Here is a 21,918-nt window from a genome sequence, read left to right on the forward strand (position 1 = left end):
GCCCTGAGGGTTCTGATTCTTGCCTAATTCATGCCTGAATTAAAGTTCAAACTTCAGATTTTGTTAAAACTGGAAAACATGTTTTGTTAAAACATGCTTCTGGAAGTTCATATTATAAACTGGCAGCTTGACTAAAAACAGTTGCCTGTCTAAAAAGTGCATAATAGATGAAATATATAGGCAACTACTAATATATAATAATTGCCCCTTAATAATATTATATTCTAACTGTACTAAAGAAGTACTCCACCTCAGAGTGAACTGAAGTGAATAGTATGAACACTTTAGGGCTTCCCAGGTAGCTCAGTGGTAAAGAACCGCCTGCCAGTGCAGGAGACAGCTTTGATCCCTCATCCAAGAAGATCCCACGTGCGGCAGAGCAACTAAGCCTGTGTGCCACAACTACTGAGCCTGTGCTGACAGCCTAGGGGCCGCAACTACGGAGACCCCGTACTACAACTGCTGAAGCCCTCTTTGCCCTCGAGCCTGAGCTTCACAAGGAGAGAAGCCATCACAATGAGAAGCCCATGCTTCCCAACTACAGAGCAGCCCCTACTCCCAACAGCTAGAGGAGAGCCCGTGCAACAACAAAGATCAAGCACAAACAAATCAAACTCTTTTAAAGTATGCAAATATATGTAAAAAATAAAATTGAAAAAAAATTTAAATAGTATACATACTTTAAAGTGATAGCGAAAATTAAATCTACATTTAAGAACTCTAATTACTCTGATTAAAACCATATTTATGATCAAACATATGGTATGATAATACAGCTGAGCCTTCACAAAAGTTATCAGTTTGGTACTAAAACAAAGGCAATCTAAAGCTTAATGCTTTTAATCTAGCCTTTTTGTAACACTTTAACTTCAACAGATTAATTTGAAATAATAGGAAAAAAAAAAAGAAATAAGCAATAAGCAGTAAAAGCTGAAAAACAGAAACCGAGCTGTAATCATAACTGTATTAAAACCAAAGGAAAATACTAGGCTTAGGATACTTCCATCTATACACTCCCCTTTTCTTCTAACTCTCTGCTTAATCCCAAATTTAAAAGACCAGTTGTAAAACGGTGGGGTGCCAAATTAAAGCACACTTTATTTTCAGATGTCTCCATACTCATAGGCTGACTTCCTGTCAGGAAGAGTTCCATTTCACTGAATACCCCAATCAGCAGGGAACTTGCAGAATTAAGTGCCAGTTGATATTACTTTGTTTTGCATTTACCACCCCTGAGAATAACGTTCAAAGATCCAGTTATATAGCCAGCATGGTATCATCCTTCTGACTAGACTGCCAAGCCACGGGGTGTACTGCCAGTTCCACAAAATTTACCTTAAAAGGTGGTTCTTTCTAAACCCTAGTGTGCTAGTGAATCAACAGGATGCCTGTATTTCAGAATAAATCCTGCATCTAGAGCTAAATCATACTTCTCTTTGGTTACAAAGCACTTTAATGCTGGAAAAGTCTGTAACCAGACTCAAATAAAGACCAATTAATATTCACTAATTCATCAACCTAAAATTTTTATTTTTTTAAGTGAAATGCAATAATTTAGTCTGATTTATTACATTTTTAGTGTTTTACTATTGTTTAAAGACAAATGATTTCACTTTATTAAAACAAGTCATAAAAGTCTGAATCAAGGAAAACTATAATTCTCTTTACCATATTAGCATAAAGTATAGTTATTATGCTGGCTTCAAATACTTGACAACTGTTGTAAACTGTCAAGTAAACAACTAAAAATCGTCAGTTAGGATTTTTCATGACTGGTTAATATAGCTTCAATCTTAAATTATCCTCTCCAACTCCCACAGACTTCTTATGCTTCAAAGGTCAGCAGTCTCTTTTCATGAGGTCAACTATTTCTATTGCACACAAAATTAATTCTGAGCATTCTAATACAGCACACCTATGCTCACAGTCTTTGTGCATTATAAGGATAAAGCGTTCACAGCAGCTCTCAGACAAAAGTAGGTGATTGATTGTACTGGAAGCCTACCTTTTTGATCCCAGTGTTAATCATCGTCATACAGACTCTCACACATTCACAACAAACACGCTACAAGCACTGACAACAAGTCAGAAACAATCAATTTACAGTCATTAATCTTCTATAGATAGACTTTAAGGGTGAGGAATAAAAGCATCTAATATAAAAGGAGGGTAAATTATGAAAAAGCTGAAATATTAAATTACACTGATCTTAGTTGGACTGTTAGCAGAAGCACACTGACTGAAACCACCCACCCTGGTCATGCCCTTTAGTAACCATTGGCATGAGCTGTTTTATGACAGGAGATCCTGGTAAGGAATACAGAACTAGTAGGCCACCACCAACAGGAAGAGTCCGGAAAAGGTCAAAAGGAGATACCGTGAGTCTGTCCATTTCCCAGAATCCCTCTCGCTAGCATGCGAACACCACCAGGAAAGACTCTGAATTAGAATGATTGGCCAAAGATAACCCGGAAACTAATTCCATTACCATAAAACCTAAGACTGCTAGCCACATGGCAGAGCAGTTCTCCTGGGTTCCCTTCCCCTACTGCTCTCCACCCGGGTGCCCTTTCCCAATAAAATCTCTTGCTTTGTCAGCACATGTGTCTCCTCGGACAATTCACCCAGTTTCGGGCCCAGGAAGGGGTCCCCCTTCCTGCAACAGGACCATACTACATATAAACTGGTCTTAAAGAATCCAATGGTTCTTAAAAGTCTTATTAAATTTGGAAAAAGGATGGCTGACTATAAAGAAAATAGAATAATTTATTGACAACATACCAAAGTATAAATGTAAACATTTAAAACATTTTGCAAATCTGTTGCCATGCAAGCATTTTCAGCAATCTTTCTACTCATACAGATTTGTCTTTTTAAGAAACCTTGAGGTACAACAAGATGTTATCATATCTGGGTAAACATCATTTTTAAGAGCCAGAGGTTCACCGTTGTCGTATTCTCTTTGTTCGCAGAAGCAGTGGTCTCTGAAATGAACGCTGGGTTATTTGAAGCTAGTGAATTAAAAGTGATAGAAATAACTCTACAGAAAGAGGAAAACCTACATGCACAAAGTGATTTCTTCATAAAAGGTCACCACTTGAGACTATTTTAACAGGTCCTTTCATGACTCTTTTAATCAATCTCTTTGAAACCCAAGCTGATCAGGCAAAGGGATTTAATATGCATCATTTTCTTACTTTAAAATATTTAAGTAAGCATAAGGCGAGAGATGCAAGAGTTGGACAGTGAAGAAGGCTGAGCGCCGAAGAACTGATGCTTTTGAACTGTGGTGTTGGAGAAGACTCTTGAGAGTCCCTTGGACTGCAAGGAGATCCAAGCAGTCCATTCTAAAGATTAGCCCTGGGTGTTCTTTGTAAGGAATGATGCTAAAGCTGAAATTCCAGTACTTTGGCCACCTCATGCGAAGAGCTGACTCATTGGAAAAGACTCTGATCCTGGGAGGGATTTGGGGGCAGGAGGAAAAGGGGACGACAGAGGATGAGATGGCTGGATGGCATCACCGACTCGATGGACATGAGTTTGAGTGAACTCCGGGAGATGGTGATGGACAGGGAGGCCTGGCGTGCTGCGATTCATGGGGTCCCAAAGAGTCAGACACGACTGAGCGACTGAACTGAACTGAACTGAAGGTAAGAGTTCGGGATTAGGATTTGAAGCCCATACATAAGAGCTAAAATGCTCTGCAGATTAAAGTAAAATTTAATAGAAGAAAGAAAAGTATTAAATAGGATGGCATCTGCTCAACTAAAATACTTTCTAATGAATCAAAAACTCATGATTTTTAAAGGAAACTTTACTCAAATAAGGTAAATATACTGATTTATTCAAAAATATCATTAAATGATTTTATTATAATTCTGACATTAATAAACAAAATACACAAAATGGACAATAAGAAATGGTTTCCTGACTTCAAGGAGTTTTCAATCTAATAAAAAACCAAGATTTATAATACAGTACAAGTATGAAAACAGCTCGTGTCCATAAACTTTAACTCTTCTATAGCACTTGCCTCCATAAACACAGATGGAATTCTCTAAATTGATATATTCACAACTTATAACATAATGTTGGAGGCATCTGAGCAAAGAATCAAAGAAAAATAAGAGTTAATAGGATTTGGAATTATTTTTATTTTGATTATAAAAGCAAAAACAAAATCCACGTATTAAATGAGTATTGTTATTATGTAACATACACAGAGAAAGATTTTTATTTGTTCTAATGCCAAAATTTCTGTACATGTCAAAGATGGAGTTCTTCAGACCGTATCAGAAAAAGAGAAAATTTGTCTCCCATCTATTAATTTAATGAATGTTCCTAAATATACCTGGGTGAATTTGAGCTACCAGCATTCCATTCTCCACTCACTTTTAAGATTAAGGATTATCAACATAGATTTTTCTTGTTGACTGTCTTTGGGAATTGTCTTATAGACAAATTACACTTAAAAAAAAAAAACATAAAAACACCACAGATGTCAATGAAAAACCCCTGGACTAAGGCATTAGAGTCATTTTTAAACTCTTAATTCTTTAAGCCTATTTCTTTAACCCTAACTCTTTAGCCCCTTTAATAACAACTTCATATCTTTATTATATGTATGTCTTAATTGCAAGCTATCTCAAATCCTGATTACTTGAATGGATAAATGGATGACCATGAAGAATAACAGCCACTGTATAACTCAGCTGTGTAACTTCAAACTATGGCTAAAATTTCATTCTACTAAAAATTGTTAAAAGTTTATTGCTAAAATTTTACTTATTCATTTAACAAATACTGAAATTTTCTTTCATCAGACACTATATACACCATTCACATATATATTAATTTCATTTTATTTGGACCTCTTGCACTTCATTTAGTGCATAGCAAAGTTCAGTTCTACAAATGGCTCAATAATAATGTATGTAATATCCCATTAATATAAAATATATTCTGTCCCTGGATTCTGGAATTCATGCTAAACACTTAAACATGATTACAGAGCATAAATTATCACAATAGTGACTGAATATAAAATGTCAATGTAATGTAAGTTACTCAACCAATGTAGGAAATAGCTACATAATCAATTGATGTCAAAATATTTGAATTTATCCTTAACCTTAGGATTAGCTTTACATAAATATTATAAAAGTACATGCATGTGCATGTAAAAATAAACACACAACAAATACACACACATAGTTCTGGTTAGACTTGAGTTGTTCTTAAAAAATGTAAACTTAGTACAATGAGCTCTGAACATTGATCTCTTCAGAAACAACATATAAATTAAGCCCAAATTACCTACAAAGGATAGAGAACAAGTAATTGAGATAATTCTTCTGAATGAAGTAAAAATACTCAGTGCTTCATGAAAAAAAAAAAAAAAAAACCACAGCTGTACTTTTGCAAATCTACTGATTTTCTATAATCACTGTGATTGGAGAAGCAGACAAAATCAGAAGAATATGAAAAATGAGGCATTTCTTGTATTATTCTCTGTTTCAATGCTGACATTCATCCTAAATTATATTTTACAAAAATTATCCACGTCCACTATGGCCAAAAAAGGATTCTGTGATCAAATATGCTAATATTATTCCCATACAAATTCAACACACTTTATTACATACATATTTTATGCATACACAAACACACATACATACATGTATTGACTAAAGGCCTTGAGGGGCTCCTCCACTAAGATCCTAATTAAACTTAAACCAACATTTTCCAAGCTTATTTTTACCACTCTGCTTTTCTCTCAGAACATCCATCATCACCTAAGAGTACACACTAGGGTTTGCTATACTGTAAATTTTGGATAATGAGAACTGATCAAACAATCACCTAGCAATCACAAATCCAAACAAGGAAAATTATATAGGCACAGTAAAGAGTACAGGAAATGCTTTAAGAAGTTTACTATCTATTGACCCTGATGAAATTATAAAAAAACATAGATGGAACCAGGAAAAAGTTTTTGGACCGGAAGGCAAAGGAACCTGAAGTGATTTACTCATGAAGAGAAATAAAAGTAGAGTTAGATTAAATAGGGATTAACAAATAGATCTGTTTATGTTCCATTCCTATTCCACTCCTTGCCCCTATGATTTGTTTCTGTTTCTCTTAAACTCCTGATAAAACTTCCATGTTGTATTACAATTATTTGTCTCTCTTACTAGAGTAAGAGGTGGGACCTGTCTTAGAAGCATTCGGTACATGTCTGCTAAGTAAAAAACAAAATACCACAAGCAGGCATATCCAGGATTCAGGGCAGATAAACTGACACAAAGCTCTGCAGAGGAGAGAGCATTTGAAGTGAGCCTGACTGACAGTGCATCGCCTCATGATACTGCTGCATAAAAGCTCTATACCATGAGATTTCCTTACAGGTTAAAAAAAAAAAATGCACGCTTGGCACCCCACTCCAGTACTCTTGCCTGGCAAATCCCATGGACAGAGGAGCCTGCGGCTGCAGTCCATGGGGTCGCTAAGAGTCAGACACAACTGAGCGACTTCACGTTCACTTTTCATTTTCATGCATTGGAAAAGGAAATGGCAACCCACTCCAGTGTTCTTGCCTGGAGAATCCCAGGGACAGGGGAGCCTGGTGAGCTGCCGTCTATGGGGTCGCACAGAGTCGGACATGACTGAAGTGACTTAATGGCAGAATCAGCAGCAAGGAAGTTAAGACACAGTTCCAACGAGCAACTTAAACTCAAAACTCCTATTTTGTGCTTATCAAAAAAGATAATCCTCTGTTTTACTGACTCAATTATTTCTTTTTAAAAACCATACCATTAAAGCTTTTCAAAAAACCATTAATACTTTCTTAATATTAGATATTGAGTTTTAGTTTAAGAGGTTGAATTGTACCCTAAATACAGCACACTCTTGAGAAGCTAAGCACCATAATTAAAAGAAGCAAATCTCCATATATATTAACGTCTACAATAAGAAAAATCATGCACAGTAACAGAAATCAAATCAGTAGCAACTTGAGGTGAAAAGCGTAGGGATTAATCACCGAAATGAAACAGTTGTTACATGTTTGGGTAAACTCCAGGAGTTAGTGATGGACAGGGAGGCCTGGCGTGCTGCAGTACACGGGGTCGCAAAGAGTTGGACACCGCTGAGCAACTGAACTGAACTGAACATGGTTGTGTATATACCAAAATGCATTAAATTGTACACTTAAAATACTGTAAAATATTATATATACTGTGTATTAATTATGATTCAGTGAAGCTGATCTTTTTAAAAGAAGTAAATCTGATTAAGGTAAAAGAAAATGAAAAAAATTGGGACTCTATAAATGAACATGACACCATAATATACAAAAGTATGAGAGTATATCATAATGAAAAAGACAAAAAGGTCAAATCCCCAAATACAGTGATTTAGGATCAATGTTGTGGGTGAGTGTGCTCAGTTGCACCCAATTCTTTGCAACCCTATGGACATGGACTGTAGCCTGCCAGGCTCCCAGGTCCATGGGCTTCTTCAAGGGACACTGAAGTGGGCGGTGCCATTTCCTCCTCCAGAGGATCTTCCCAACCCAAGGTCAAGCCCACGACTCCTGCAAGGGCAGGCAGATTCTTTACCACTTGAGCCACCTAGGAAGCCCATGATCACTGTCACCATCCATTTATTAATTACACAATTATATAAATATTTAGTTGAAAGTAATTATGCTGAAAGTTGGAAATACAGACGACAAAAACGCAGTGCTGCTTTAAGAAACTTAAAAGCCTAATAGGAGAGAAATAAAAATCCTAGGCACCTTAAAGAATGAAATTACTATAAGGTGGGTCAGTGACTGCTCTGGATGTACACCTTAAGTTTAGAGTTGTGGGGAAGAGATGAGTCAAAGAAAGCTTTCCAGAAGACACTGCAGTTTAGCTGGGGGCTAATCATTTATTCATTCCATAAATATTCACTGAGCAGCTATCATGTGACAGGACAGCTGGATACTAGGTGCACTTCACAGTTTACCTAGTAAACTAGAAATAGGAAACAGTTTACCTGGTACACTAGGCTCACAGAAAACCAGAGTGCAGAGAAGGAGACACAATAAGAAAGCAGCCAATTAGCACACGCGCACTGAGAACCCATAGCATGATGAGTGCTAAGATGGCGTAAGAAGGTTTCAACTCTAGATATGATGAGCTGAGAGGAGGATAATGAAGATGAGCTCAGAGTGATAAGAAGAAACCTACAATTAGAGTCACTAAATTTGAAGGAGGGAAATTTTAGGGAAAGGAAAAAACCACTGCCAAGACACAGAATTATGATGGCCCATTGGGGTATCTTTAAATAGTAGAATTGATGCTTTTGAATTGTGGTGTTGGAGAAGACTCTTAAGAGTCCCTTGGACTGCAAGGAGATCCAACCAGTCCATTCTGAAGGAGATCAGCCCTGGGATTTCTTTGGAAGGAATGATGCTGAAGCTGGAACTCCAGTACTTTGGGCACCTCATGCAAAGAGTTGACTCATTGGAAAAGACTCTGAAGCTGGGAGGGATTGGGGGCAGGAGGAGAAGGGGACGACAGAGGATGAGATGGCTGGATGGCATCACCGACTCGATGGACGTGAGTCTGAGTGAATTCCGGGAGTTGGTGATGGACAGGGAGGCCTGGCGTGCTGCGATTCATGGGGTCGGACACGACTGAGTGGCTGAACTGGACTGACCTGAAATAGCTCACATAGCTTGGGAACAGATATAAGAAGAAAGTGGTAAGAAATGAGGTGCAAAGAGTAAGTGAGGCCTGAGAGTGGAAGGCGTCTTTGTGCCACGGGGTGGAGCTAGTTTGCTGCTGCCCCCTGCCCTGCCCTCGGCTTGGTTGTCTGTTTAATCATCTACTTTACTCAAAACCTTCATCACCATAAAAAGGAAAAGTTCATGAAATTAAAAAAATCAAGAACCACAACATTAATACCATATATTTAGAGGGAATAAACTCAAAAGGGAGAAGAAAACTAGAATCCCAGAAAAGAAATTATAGGAGAGTGATGAAAAAGAGAAATGTGTTACTATGAAGAATCAGGAAAAATTTCAAACATAAAACAGACAGTAAAGAATCATATGAGTGGTGATGACTGGTTCTTATTATGAATATTATAATTTAAAAATCAATCATTCAGATATAGGAAGAAACAAATCAAAAATGACCAAACCTTTTACTGATACCTCCATACATAAGAAATATTTCCCAAAATACCAACAATCTACACATTCTAATGAAAAAAATGTATTAAAGGAAAATCAGGCTAATGCTATATTTTAAATTAACTTTTACTACTAATTAATTACTCAGATAGGATGTCAGGCCAGACTACCTGGTACTTCTAGTTTTTCTATATACTCTATGCATTTCTGATAAATGGGAAAAGAATAGATGACCTGGCAGAAGGCTCAGACAATAATTTGTGATTTACAGGACATGAATGCAGCTACCATAAGATTTATCTGACAGCCCTCTCCGATAGTGGACTGTTGAGTATCCGATGGAATGATTTCTAGTCTAGAAAGTCTACTACTGAGTAGCCATACACATTATTTATTTATTAGATGTTTTGGGTTGAAACCATTTTTAAATGATGCACTTCACAATGCAGAGTCATAAATTTAGCTTTAAACCCAAGAAGGGAGGTAGTGTTATTGGAATGTATGTCAGACTGAATTAGGATGAGCAACACAACGCTTTTATAAAGTGGCCTTGAATGCAATGTCAATTCTTTCAAAAATGATATTAATGTCAAATGAATGGGATACAAACACTTTACACAAGGCTGGAAAATATTACTTTAAACAATTATTTAATATTTTCTTTAAATTCATAGAGATTTTTATATGGTTTATATACATAAACAATAAATATTAGGCAAAAATAAGTTACATGCTTCTGAAAAACTGAATCTGAAATACAATTAAGAACTTGTTCGATTTTTTTCTGTGCATCAGAGAGTATACAGCTTCCTGAAGAGTGTATACACACTTATTTTAAAGAAGATTTAAATTAAGCTTTGGAGCTTAAATAGTTCCTGAATGATTTTATATGAGATTGAACACAGGAATAAATCTAATTTAATAAACCATAAGTGTTTGTGTGTGTGTGTCTACATATATAGACACACACTCACAAATACACACAACTTAATGGAAAAATAATATGTTGAATAATTTAAGAAAGATTTCCATATCTAAATAACAACAACATTTTACCTTAAAATGCTAAAACTTAAATGGGATAAAATATAAAATGGAACCTAATCAACCTCTTAATGAATGAGTGGATATTGAAAAAAAATCCTAGTTGAAGCTTTAATAAAATATACAATGATCTGTTTGGTCTGAAAGACAGCAAACCAAATGTGGTCATTTCCTCATTTCTTAAATTTAGGCTCTAAATTCTCTTTTGTAATAAAATATGGCAGATTTAAACACCTTGTTAAGAAGACTACAGAAAGAAAATAAGTTTTGAATGGTTTCAAGAAAAATAATCAGAAGATGGCTGACTGTCATGAAATTAACATCAACTAATTTGTAAAGTTTTAAATCAAATTTGCAGATGCTAAGTTCATAAGCATATCCCATTATTTATGTGATTAAAAAGGAGTTTTTGACCTGATCTTTCGATCTTTGGCACTCAATCCTCTCCATCTCTTCCTAAAAAATTGATTAAAATTTTAGTAAGAGGCTAGCTTTTCACTTCCCACCCCATCTCAGACTAAAAAAAATTATCAATCAAACTCAAGCCATCCCCACCCAATATCTGCAAAATGTCGACTTCAAATTCAATTTCATATCTCTAAAGCTTTCATGTAGAAAAAGACAGTTCACTTCTTAACAAAATAAATCACTTTTGCGATTGCCAATCTGACCTCTTTGAATTAGGAAAATTCAAAGTGAAAAATGTAATTATCACCCCAGAACAATCTGTATACATCTGGAGCTAATTCTGGCTTCATTTTTCACATCATTTTTCACACTGTGCTCCATCTTATAGAGATGCAATGGAACTTTTAAAGAAGTTGTAAAAAAAAAAAAAATGTTAAGAACTTCAAATAAACCAATAATGTGTTTTATTCAAACAAAACTTTGAGATTGACTTTTGCAACTTACTCTAAGTGATCTGCATATCCCATTTGATCAGAACAGTATTAAACAGCACCATGACATAGATGACAAATAGGTGTATTAGAACATGTCATTCTTTACCTTTCCAGCTTCTAACATTCAACTGTGTGATACACTATATATTTGAAATAATTTCATGTATGAAGAATATATTCACATTTTCTAAACTAGAAAGTAAAACTTCATTATCAAACTCTACCTATGAAACAATAATATTACACTACAAACAACAAATTCATACTCCTGGGAAGATATATATAAAACTGGAAGCAAATGCTTCTTAAAGTAAGTATAATTTCATGTCAATGCAAGAATGGCATATGGTTATTTCCATTTAAGAAATAAACAACCAATTATTTCAAATCAGATTACTCAATGGGAAATTTTATCCAGTCAGCTTTTAAAGAAATGGAGTTTTTTAAAGGAGATAATTAAATTAAAAAATGATTCTCACTAAATCTAAGAATAATAAGCCCACTACAAACATAACTACTCTTTACAAGTTCATTATAAAAATCCATTAGATGCAATCTCTAGAAGTAATTGTTCTTATTGCATTTTATTGACAATGCATAGTATTGATTTCTCACACCTTCTATGATTCTTTAATTTGTATTCATGAAATGTCCATCAGCACAGTCTAAATAAATTTGGCAATATAGGCACTAAAATGAATAAATCGATGCAAAGAAACATTAATTTTGCATTATCCTTATTCGTCAGGCAAGTAAACCAGAGGAGTTGTAAATGAAGGTCAAAGGTTTTGAAATGGGTCAGAACCCTTGACCTCTAGACCAATACTCTTCCTATTAATAAAGGCTATTTTAAAGTTTTAAGTAGGGGAATTTACTACCAGCAAGATATCATTTTTAAAAGACTACAAAGAAAACTCTCAATAAAAAACATTCATCTATTTAACTGCTAACCAGAGCGGGGAAAAAAAAAAAAATCACAGGATACATGATTTTTATGTAAGTTTTTTTTTTTTTCAATCATTAGAGTTTACCACATGAGGTGTAAGGTTTCTGAACACTGAAAGCAACGTTGCTTTTAGGAATTTACTCACTACACCTTATTATGATGGCTGCCATATTTTTGTTGATGTTTTCCCAAATCTACTGTGTATGTCAAAAATAATTAGCAATGACAAGAATTCAAAATTATTTATCACTCATTTTATAACCTCTGCACAAAAGGGAAGTAAACCCATTATTCCCAGGGGAGTCAGAGTGGCACTCTACAAGGTATAGAAATAAATCTGTTTCTATAACCTTAATACACAAAGCAAAGAAATTTAGCCATCTCAAAATCGTTTGATCTGAGCATTTTTAAATGTGGCTTGAAAAACCTGTTTCTCACTCACCTATACAATTCCTCTCAGCACGTACCTCAAAATTATCTCTTAGCAACAAACACAAGAAGTAATCCTTTTGCAATACAAAGAAATTATTTTAAAACTGCAAACTCAAAACTCTATTATAGAAAAAACTTCTTATCAACAATTTTAACTTTTTTGCAAAATAAATTCATTTGAGAATTTACTTAATTCAGCATTTATTCTTGTCACTCACCTGAGAACACAGTAGCATAACCAACTCCACAACTGAACTACTAGACTTCATGCAAACCAGACCTATATTAAAGAGAATTTGTTTTTAATTTTATAAAAAACAAATGAGGGATTATTTCTTACACAACTTTGCCCAAATCTGTTTTTAAAATAAAATTTAACATATTGCTAAGAACCGAACCTATACATATTTAATGAGTAAACAAAACATTCTGTGATTACTTTAAATTTGGCATCAAAAACACCACAATCTTTTGTAGCCGATTTCATTTCAGCTTTCAAATAGCTAAAACATTTATTACCACTTCATATACAATGACACTGTGCAATACTCATGGAAATGTGCACAACATATGCCATACTGACTAATATCATCTAAATTTTGTTTTGGAGAGAGCTGATTGTTATACATGCAGAGAAGGGAAATGGCTCCCTGACCTTTGCTTTCTCCACCACACTCTCTCCCTTCAACCCTCCAGCTATCAATCAAGTTTCCATTTTGTTTCATGGCAGCAGACATCCCAAACACTCTTATTAGTACCTTGACCTGTGACCTCACTCTAAACCTTAACAGAAATGCAGGCCATTGTCTGTTATACACTCTTGATTTTTTTTTAATAAATAAATTCACTTACATTTTCTCATTTATGTTTCAAGTTCACCAAAACTATCTCAGGAAGGAACTTTATATACTTAATATATATCTAAACAATTCTTTAGTTCTGATTAATAGTAAGATTAGTTCAAAGAACATTTTACAACCAATATCTTATAAAAGCAATGTCAAATACAAGCATTAAATTACTGTATCATGCTAGTAATAATTAGAAAAATCATAATTTTTATTCTATATTTTTCTAAGCAAACATAAGCTTAAGTTCAAATTAATTTAAGCATAACAACTAAAATAATTCCCATGGCCCTTATGCACACCACAAAATTACCTTATTTCTTTCTAACCAAGTTCTGATGGGCATCCTACCCCATCCTACTCCCCTTGTTTAATCTTTTCGCTCTATAGTTCCTTCCCCTTCCTTCTTTTAGTCATAATGCCTCGTATCTGCTGATGGCACATGCTGGCATTCTGTAGCCTTACAAACAGCATTCAAGTTCAACAGGTTGTTCACTCCCTTCACTTTTTAGAAAAGGCAGAAACATTTTTCTCCACATCTGAGATAATGTGTACATGTGTAACACAGAAATGATGGTAATAGTGCCAGCACATGAAAATTACCTACAGAATATCTACATGTTGCATTAAGCAAGCAAGACATTTAACTAGACTAAACTGGAGTTTCTATAGAGCTGAGATGAGCATACGCCCTCAGGCTAATGCCAAGGCCAAAACGAAGGGCACACCAATACTCTTATTACTGGTATAGTCTTTATTGGTCTGAAAACCTGTCACTTTTCAGAAAACATGAAAGGAAGTTTCATATATTTCAACTTCAAAAGCCACTACTTTCAGCAAGTAAATTTAGGTCTTTCCACAATTAGGTCATTATTCCTTATTGCTCTGTCCTAGAGGAACCAGATTTCCTACCAACTTTCCTTTCATTGCAAAGCATTTGGGCCCTGATCTAGCTCAGCCTTTGATATCCACTAAAACAGTGAACCACAATGATTAAAAGGAACCTGGGCCATCCAAAGTTAGAAAGATTTATAGGTTGTTTTGTCTCTCTACAGCATATGGTAGGATATATACTTTCAAAAAATTACTTATTTCAGTTTTATTTCTCAATAAGATTAGAAAACCAGAGGAAGGGTAATAACATCACATATCAGTGGAGTTGAATATTCAAAGATAGTTAAGAAGTCAAACAATATTTCATAATTTGATTAGAACAACTCATGTGTTTTTTGGAGTGAGGTTTTCTAGATTCTAAAGGATGGGTAGGGGGCCAGAGCAGATGATGTGTTAAATTTTAAATGAGAAATGGCTTTAGAAGACAAAAGAGCATTTACATTTGACCTTCAATAACTTAAATGCCCAAAGGGGATCAATACCGCAAACACAAATATAAAACCATGGGAGTAAGTAAATAGGAAATTATCTCAATAAAGGACTTGGTTTCAGATTGCAAAACTTAATCATATCTCTTTTTGATCTGAATTTTTACCTTTCCGTGACACTGGCTGCACGGATGAAAAGGCAAGAAATGACTTATAAACCAGCAAATCTGTCTTCAGATCTATATTCAGACTCTAAGAATTATCCAAAGGAAAGCCTTCAAACAGCCCTTAGGTGAAGTTGTAAGTTGCTGCAGAAGTATCAATTTTCACTTTATACAGGCAAATTCTACTATTGCCCTAATTAGCAGAAGGTGAACAAGGTACTTTAGGTTCAGAGATCTGACCAGACTCATAATCTGACCCTAGGGTTCGGTGTGCCTGCTTTTATTTTGATTTTTCACTGATATGGAATCATAGTCTCTTCAAAAGAAATTAAGAATATCAAAGCCAAGAGTTTTCTACTCTTTGGGTGTTTCATGACCAACGACCACTGCAGTTTCTGCACCTCTATTACCACTGTTTTCCTTACTACCAAACTCAGAAACACTAAATCAATTACCAGATTTAAGCTTTCAGTATCTGAACCCACTGAGATATCTAAACTCTCATGTATACCATGAAAAATAGGTATGACCATTTGCCATCTGGAACAATAGAACCCAGTTTTTTCCTTTATTTATCCAAAGTCACTTTAATCTAAAAAAATATAAAGGAATGGCATAAACATTACTAGAAGTTTTAATAATAATTTAAGCATAAAATCAATTCTTCCCCATTTTCCAGGTTTTGAAAGTACTTGCCTATAATTTGGATACAATTAACTGTTCCCCATGAATCTGTAAACATGATATTCATCTTATAAATATTAATTCTAAATTTCAAATAAACTTCTAATAGATGAAATTTTATTATTAATTCTGGTCCTTTTTTCCCCTGCATTTAAGTAGTATGTTTTATCTTTTGTTTGCTCTGGCCCTCCTTTTTGAACTAACATTGTCAAATGCAATAGTCTAGGAAGGTTGACACTCCAGTACTCTTTTGCCTGGAAAATCCCATGGATGGAGGAGGCTGGTGGGCTGCAGTCCATGGGATTGCTGAGGGTTGGACACGACCGAAGTGACTTAGCAGCAGCAGCAGCAGGAAGGTTGACAACCCACTCCAGTACTCTTTTGCCTGGAAAATCCCATGGACAGAGGAGCCTAGTGAGCTGCAGTCCATGGGGTTGCTGAGGGTCGGACACGACTGAAGCAACTTAGCAGCAGCAGCAGCAGGAAGGTGGAATTTTGCAAGGTCACTTTCTCTCCTCTCGAATTCCAAAATATTATCATCTTTAGATTATGAACGACATTTAGAATGATCAATCAATTGAATTTTTTCACTTCTACGTGAATGTTTCCTTCTGATCGTCCTTGTCTATAAACCTGCTTCAGTAGCTATTCACTTAGAAATTGCACCAAGCAAGCTGCAGTGCACAGTCAGCAACAGTGCATGAACACTGTCACAGGCCTTTTTACCAAAATGAGATAATCCAGGTTTTTGTCACAAAACATCGTATGAATTTTGTAGAATTAAACTGTTCCTGTTGAATGACATGATGCTGAGAAATCAATTTCCTTTTTGTCCACAGAAATATACTGTGCACTAATGAAGTCTTGAGTTTGATAAAAATTATGAATACTGCTCCCTATCTCTTCAAATTTAGCCACAGATGGTCCAGTACTTATAAAATGTCTTCTCCTATCAATTTTTTTTCACCCCACCATTATGGACAGAAAATAGAAAATTCTGACTTAACTAACTATATTCAGTAAAAGCTAAAAATAAGACACAAAGCTGGTATTCACAGATTTCTTTTATACCAATATGTCTCAATAATTTTTGAAGAGCGTAAAGAGCATTTCATACCATTTTTTCTTAATTGTGACCCCATGAAATTTTAATCCTAAAAATAAACTACACAGATGTACTGTGAAAGTGAAAGTCACTCAGTCATGTCCAGCTCTTTGCAATCCCATGGACAATAGTCCAGGGAATTCTCCAGGCCAGAATCCTGGAGTGGGTAGCTTTTCCCTACTCCAGGGGATGTTCCCAACCAGGGATCGAACCCAGGTATCCCGCAATGCAGGTGGCCTCTTTACCAGCTAAGCTACAGGGGAAGCCCCAGATGTACTGTGGTCTATTGGAAAGTCAAAACCAACTGTAATACTTAAGATATTTTTGCCCTCCCCAAATACCAGCTTTTAATCCAATTGAGAAAACAAGTTTATATCTTCTTAAAACACAATGCAATACTTTGGCAACATAGTAAGAAACCAGAGTGATCCAAGATTTGGTTTCCTAGTTCACCCTGATGCTGGAAGCAGTTCTAATATTCTTGTTTTTTTTTTTTTATTGTTTTAGTCCTTAGCATAATTAGAAATAACTGATGAGTAATGATAATTAGCAAAATGTTTTAACATATAGGAAAATTAAGACCACAAAAAGCTCATAATGAACCTTAGATTTATAAAAAGTGCCGAATGAAATCACTTAAGGTAACTGTCAGAACAAACTTTATTTACAAGTAATCATCTTTTTGTTTTCGGAAGACTTCTTTAAGAACAATAAAAGCAATAAAACATCAGTTCTTACAAAGGGTTATAACTACCTGAAAAGGAGGGTTAATACTACTAAAATTGAGCCAATCAGAAAATATGTGACTCTAGGCATGATATAACATGAATTATCACATCTAATTAGACTTCAAGCCATCAGGAAACACACAGACTAGAGAAACTGTTAAATGACGTCACCAAGAATAGCCACAGAGTCCCAAAATGTGTTAACATTCTACAGAACCACCAACCCTATTTCTTCAACAAGTCAATCACATGAAAACCAAGGAATACTGGGAAACTATTTGACATTAGCATGGATTTAACAGACACATCAAATGAAAAAAATGATTTTTCTTGATCTTAACCGGAAAAAAATCAATTACATAAAAATATCTCTTTAAATAAAGATGAACATGGGCTGAGTATTAAAGGATATTATAGAATTATTATTAATATTATCAGGTGTAAGAGAAGCAGTTATGATTATGTGAGAAAGTATCTTTTTTACATGAATTGTAACTATTTAGAGGTGAAATTACATGATGCTTATGGTTGTTTTAAAGACTAAAGGAAAACAAAATGAGATGGATATAACAGTTATGGCAAAACAAAGATGGTCTGGGTAGTCAGCAATAGTAACTTCATAATTATTGCAACTCATACTTTGTAAATATTTTAAATGTTCATTAAAATTATTTACAAAAATAATTTAAAATTTTTTAAGTAATAAGGTTTCAAGTACCTGGTCACACAGCTAGTGACCAACAGGGACTGAAGGTGCCTGCCTTTTTTTTTTTTTTTTTTTTTTATGGCCGCACCACGCAGCATGTGGGATCTTACTTCTTCAACCCGGGATCAAACTCTGCAGTGGAAGCATGGAGTCTTAACTGCTGGACCACCAGAGATATCCCTTCTACTGACATTTTTTAGTTCAAAACTTTTTCAACAGAACTATGCTGCAACAACCTCCCCCTCAAAACTTTTCTGTTTTACAGTGCATAAAACTACCACCTAAAGGATTCCTCACAATTCAAAATATATTTGCTATATAAAACTCTTAGATTTATTTATTTTTATGAACACAATCCAGTAAGTAGGCAATGATCAAGTTATTTTTTATAGATGATCAAAAGCACATCATCTTCCTTTTCATCATATTATCAGAATTTATCAATAGCAAATTGATTCTAAATTAAATTTTGCTTAAGGATCTAGAATTGTCAAATTTAATATTTTTGAGTATCTAAGAAGATCCTATTGTGCTGGGTCTATTATAAAATTCAAAGATCAACTAAACAGCAAAAATCTATTGCTATACTTAAAGGTTATAATTAATACATTCATTTTAGCATTATAAAATGAAATGTAATTAACAAGTTGTCATACCACTTTAATAGAATAAATGTTTGATATATGAAGCATAAATTAGGGTGAATTCCTTCAATATATCAATTCACTTCCTTTCAAATTTTATTACTTCATTAGGTCAAACAGTCCTTGGCTAAATAATTATATCCTTCAGCAGAGAGAGTAAATTTCTACCCCTAATTTGGTTCAATGTTTCTAAACCCTGAACTTTTTTCCCACATAAATTCAATGCTACTCCTTGACTATATAGAAATGATATCAATCATCACCAACCCAATACATATTTACAGCAGGGATGATGATGAAATTATTACATTAGCTAATGACTATTTCTTATGTTTTAAGAGCCAAATAAAGTGCTGATATCCCATAGTTAACACTCAGATAAGGATATCTTGAACTATTAACCTATCTATAACTTTCATTATCACTATATCCTTATTACTATAAAAAGAGGGTTTTTCTTCACAAGTTTTAAGAAATTGCATAGATAACCTAGTGACTGACTGCACAACAAAAAGTTATGATAACTAAAGCTAAGTTTATATTTAAAGATACTAGAGTACAGATAACTGTGCTTTCCCATGATTTTTCAGCTTTACAAGAATATATGTCTTATCCATAAAACATCAAACCTGTATACAGACAAGCCAAATTTAGTGAACATACACTACAAACATTTTTGAATGAAAAGAGCAATTTGACATTATCAGTGATGAAGGTCCTCTAGCTTGTCCTTTAAAAAATGTTAGTTACGGGAATGAAGACTGGTGTTTTGAAGTCAGTCTGTTAAGCTCAAATAATAAATCTAATTGTTTGCAAAGTTGATCTCTATTGAACTGGTTTCTACTGTCTGAGAAATTCAGGGCAAGACAACTTTCACTTGGTTGAGTTAACTTCTTGAATATTAGACAACACTTAATCTGACAAGCGCTTCATGCTTTAAAAAAGAGAAAAGAAAAGCCCCACTACCTCTCCATCCATTCCAAAAATGGATGGTTTCCAATCTGCACGGCAATTTACTTCTCCACACTATCTAGACAGCATCTCAAAGTACCCTATCTAGAAAAGATCAAGTAATCTAGGTGTGATACAAGCAAGATAGAGAAAATACCATTGCTTTTTCTCCTTATTCGTAGAACAGAACTCCACTAGTAAAGACTAATAATGCATTCCTCAATTTCACAACATGTGGCAATACACTGTTGTTTATATAGATCTCAAATCCAGGTAAAATCTCAGGTAAATACATCACTTGTTGCTGTTAACATTAGTCTCTCGAATTCTAAATTTTCATGGTTAATTTTAATGTATCAAACATTTCTTACTTTCTGCATTTAATAAGTTTTCTTTTATTGTTCCCCAAAACACACAGTAAGAAACCTGCTGAATACAAATCTCATTCAAATCGTGATTAAAAAAACCTTGAACAGATTAGAATATCAGCCATGCCATATTATTTAAAAGATATGTACAGACTCCATGAGAAGCCTTGTCAAAGGCCAAAAACAATAAAACCTCATGCCTCTTTTATTATTCATTTCAGTGTTCAGCCCTGAAATTTAAATGCATACGTGAAGAAAGAAAAATGACTTACTTGTTCCCTCTATAAGCAGTTCCTGTCCATGGCTACCCAAAAGTGTCCGAGAAAGGAAAGGTGCAAAATCTACAAATATCTCTCGCAGTAGAGGAGCTGCCTTTTCCAAAGCATGTTCGAGCCTCTCTGTAATGCTAATGGAAAGATGTTATTAATTATTATTGATCAATTTTTTTTTATTTTTAAAGTGAGTTTCCGTAAAAATGTAAAATTACATGAAAAACTGAAAATCATCTGATGACTCATTATTGCTATATACATCATTCCTTCTGCCTGGAATATCCACTTTTATCGTATTGTACATTGCCACCCCTAGTCCTCACAAGCAACCTGGCTAACAAACATTCCAAACATCAGCTCTTATTAGAAGTCCTAACTGGCTAGTACAGAGTACTTGATTTTGGCTCCATGACAACCAAAACCACTTTTTTATCAAAATTTAACAGCCTTCCATCAGATTTCCTATTGACCATGACCGTGCATATATACGCCTTCCTGTGTGTGCATCTACATACATGCACACACATGCGCTTATACATACATACATAGTTGCCAACGTGAGGCAAATTCAAGTTTTGCTTTTTGGAACTTTATGGAAAATTTTTTATCAAATCTTTTATCAAATTTTATCAGTCTTTTATCTAATTTTCTATTGACCATGACTATGCATATCTATAGACAGATAGATACATATCCCCACACATACACATACATACATAGTTGCCAACGTGAGCCAAATTCAAGTTTGGCTTTTTGGAACTCTCTAGGAATTTTTTTTCAACATTTTCAATCTGCAGTTGGTTGGATCCATATCCAACTATATACATATATACATATTTAATGAGTTAAATGACCAATATTGACAGCATATTAAAAAGGAGAGACGTTACTTTCTCAACAAAGGTCCATCTAGTCAAGGCTATGGTTTTTCTAGTAGTCATGTATGGATGTGAGAGTTGGACTATAAAGAAAGCTGAACACCAAAGAATTGATGCTTTTGAACTGTGGTCTTGGAAAAGACTCTTGAGAGTCCCTTGGACTGCAAGGAGATTCAACCATTCCATCCTAAAGGAGATCAGTCCTGAGTGTTCACTGGAAGGACTGATGTTGAAGCTGAAACTCCAGTACTTTGGCCACCTGATGCGAAGAGCTGACTCATTTGAAAAGGCCCTGATGCTGGGAGGGATTGGGGGCAGGAGGAGAAGGGGACAACAGAGGATGAGATGGTTGGATTGCATCACCGACTCAATGGACATGAGTTTGGGTAAACTCTGGGAGTTGGTGATGGACAGGGAAGCCTGGCGTGCTGCGGTTCACGGGGTCGCAAAGAGTCAGACACGACTGAGCGACTGAACTGAATGAGTTTAAAAAAAAAATCCCCTGCATTTCAGGAATTTCACTTTCTAACTTATGAACCAAACATGTATACAAATAGTCACTACTTATTTACTGTTCCTACAAAGAGTACTTCCTATTTATACTGGTAACAAGAGATGCTACTGAAATTATCAACAGGTAAGCTGCTGCAAACTTCTGTGGTCAACAACCACCTCTTCCCAGGTGTTCCACATAATACTATTTCTCTCTATTGATTTCATGGAGCCTCTTATCCCTGGAT

At 35.0% G+C, this 21,918-nt stretch overlaps 1 protein-coding gene across 1 annotated transcript in view; it reads right to left on the reverse strand.

Moving 5' to 3' along the window:
* LRBA (LPS responsive beige-like anchor protein) overlaps positions 1–21,918 on the reverse strand; it is a 747,979-nt gene that overhangs the window by 511,522 nt on the left and 214,539 nt on the right. The window contains exons 33-34 of the mRNA XM_018061590.1: positions 20,301–20,434; positions 12,727–12,788 (exon numbers count right to left, since the gene is read on the reverse strand). Of these exons, the coding sequence (XP_017917079.1) occupies positions 12,727–12,788; positions 20,301–20,434 (196 nt within the window). The remainder of the gene's footprint in view (positions 1–12,726; positions 12,789–20,300; positions 20,435–21,918) is intronic.

Source organism: Capra hircus, chromosome 17 (genome assembly GCF_001704415.2).
Source record: "Capra hircus breed San Clemente chromosome 17, ASM170441v1, whole genome shotgun sequence".
Taxonomy (NCBI): domain Eukaryota; kingdom Metazoa; phylum Chordata; class Mammalia; order Artiodactyla; family Bovidae; genus Capra; species Capra hircus.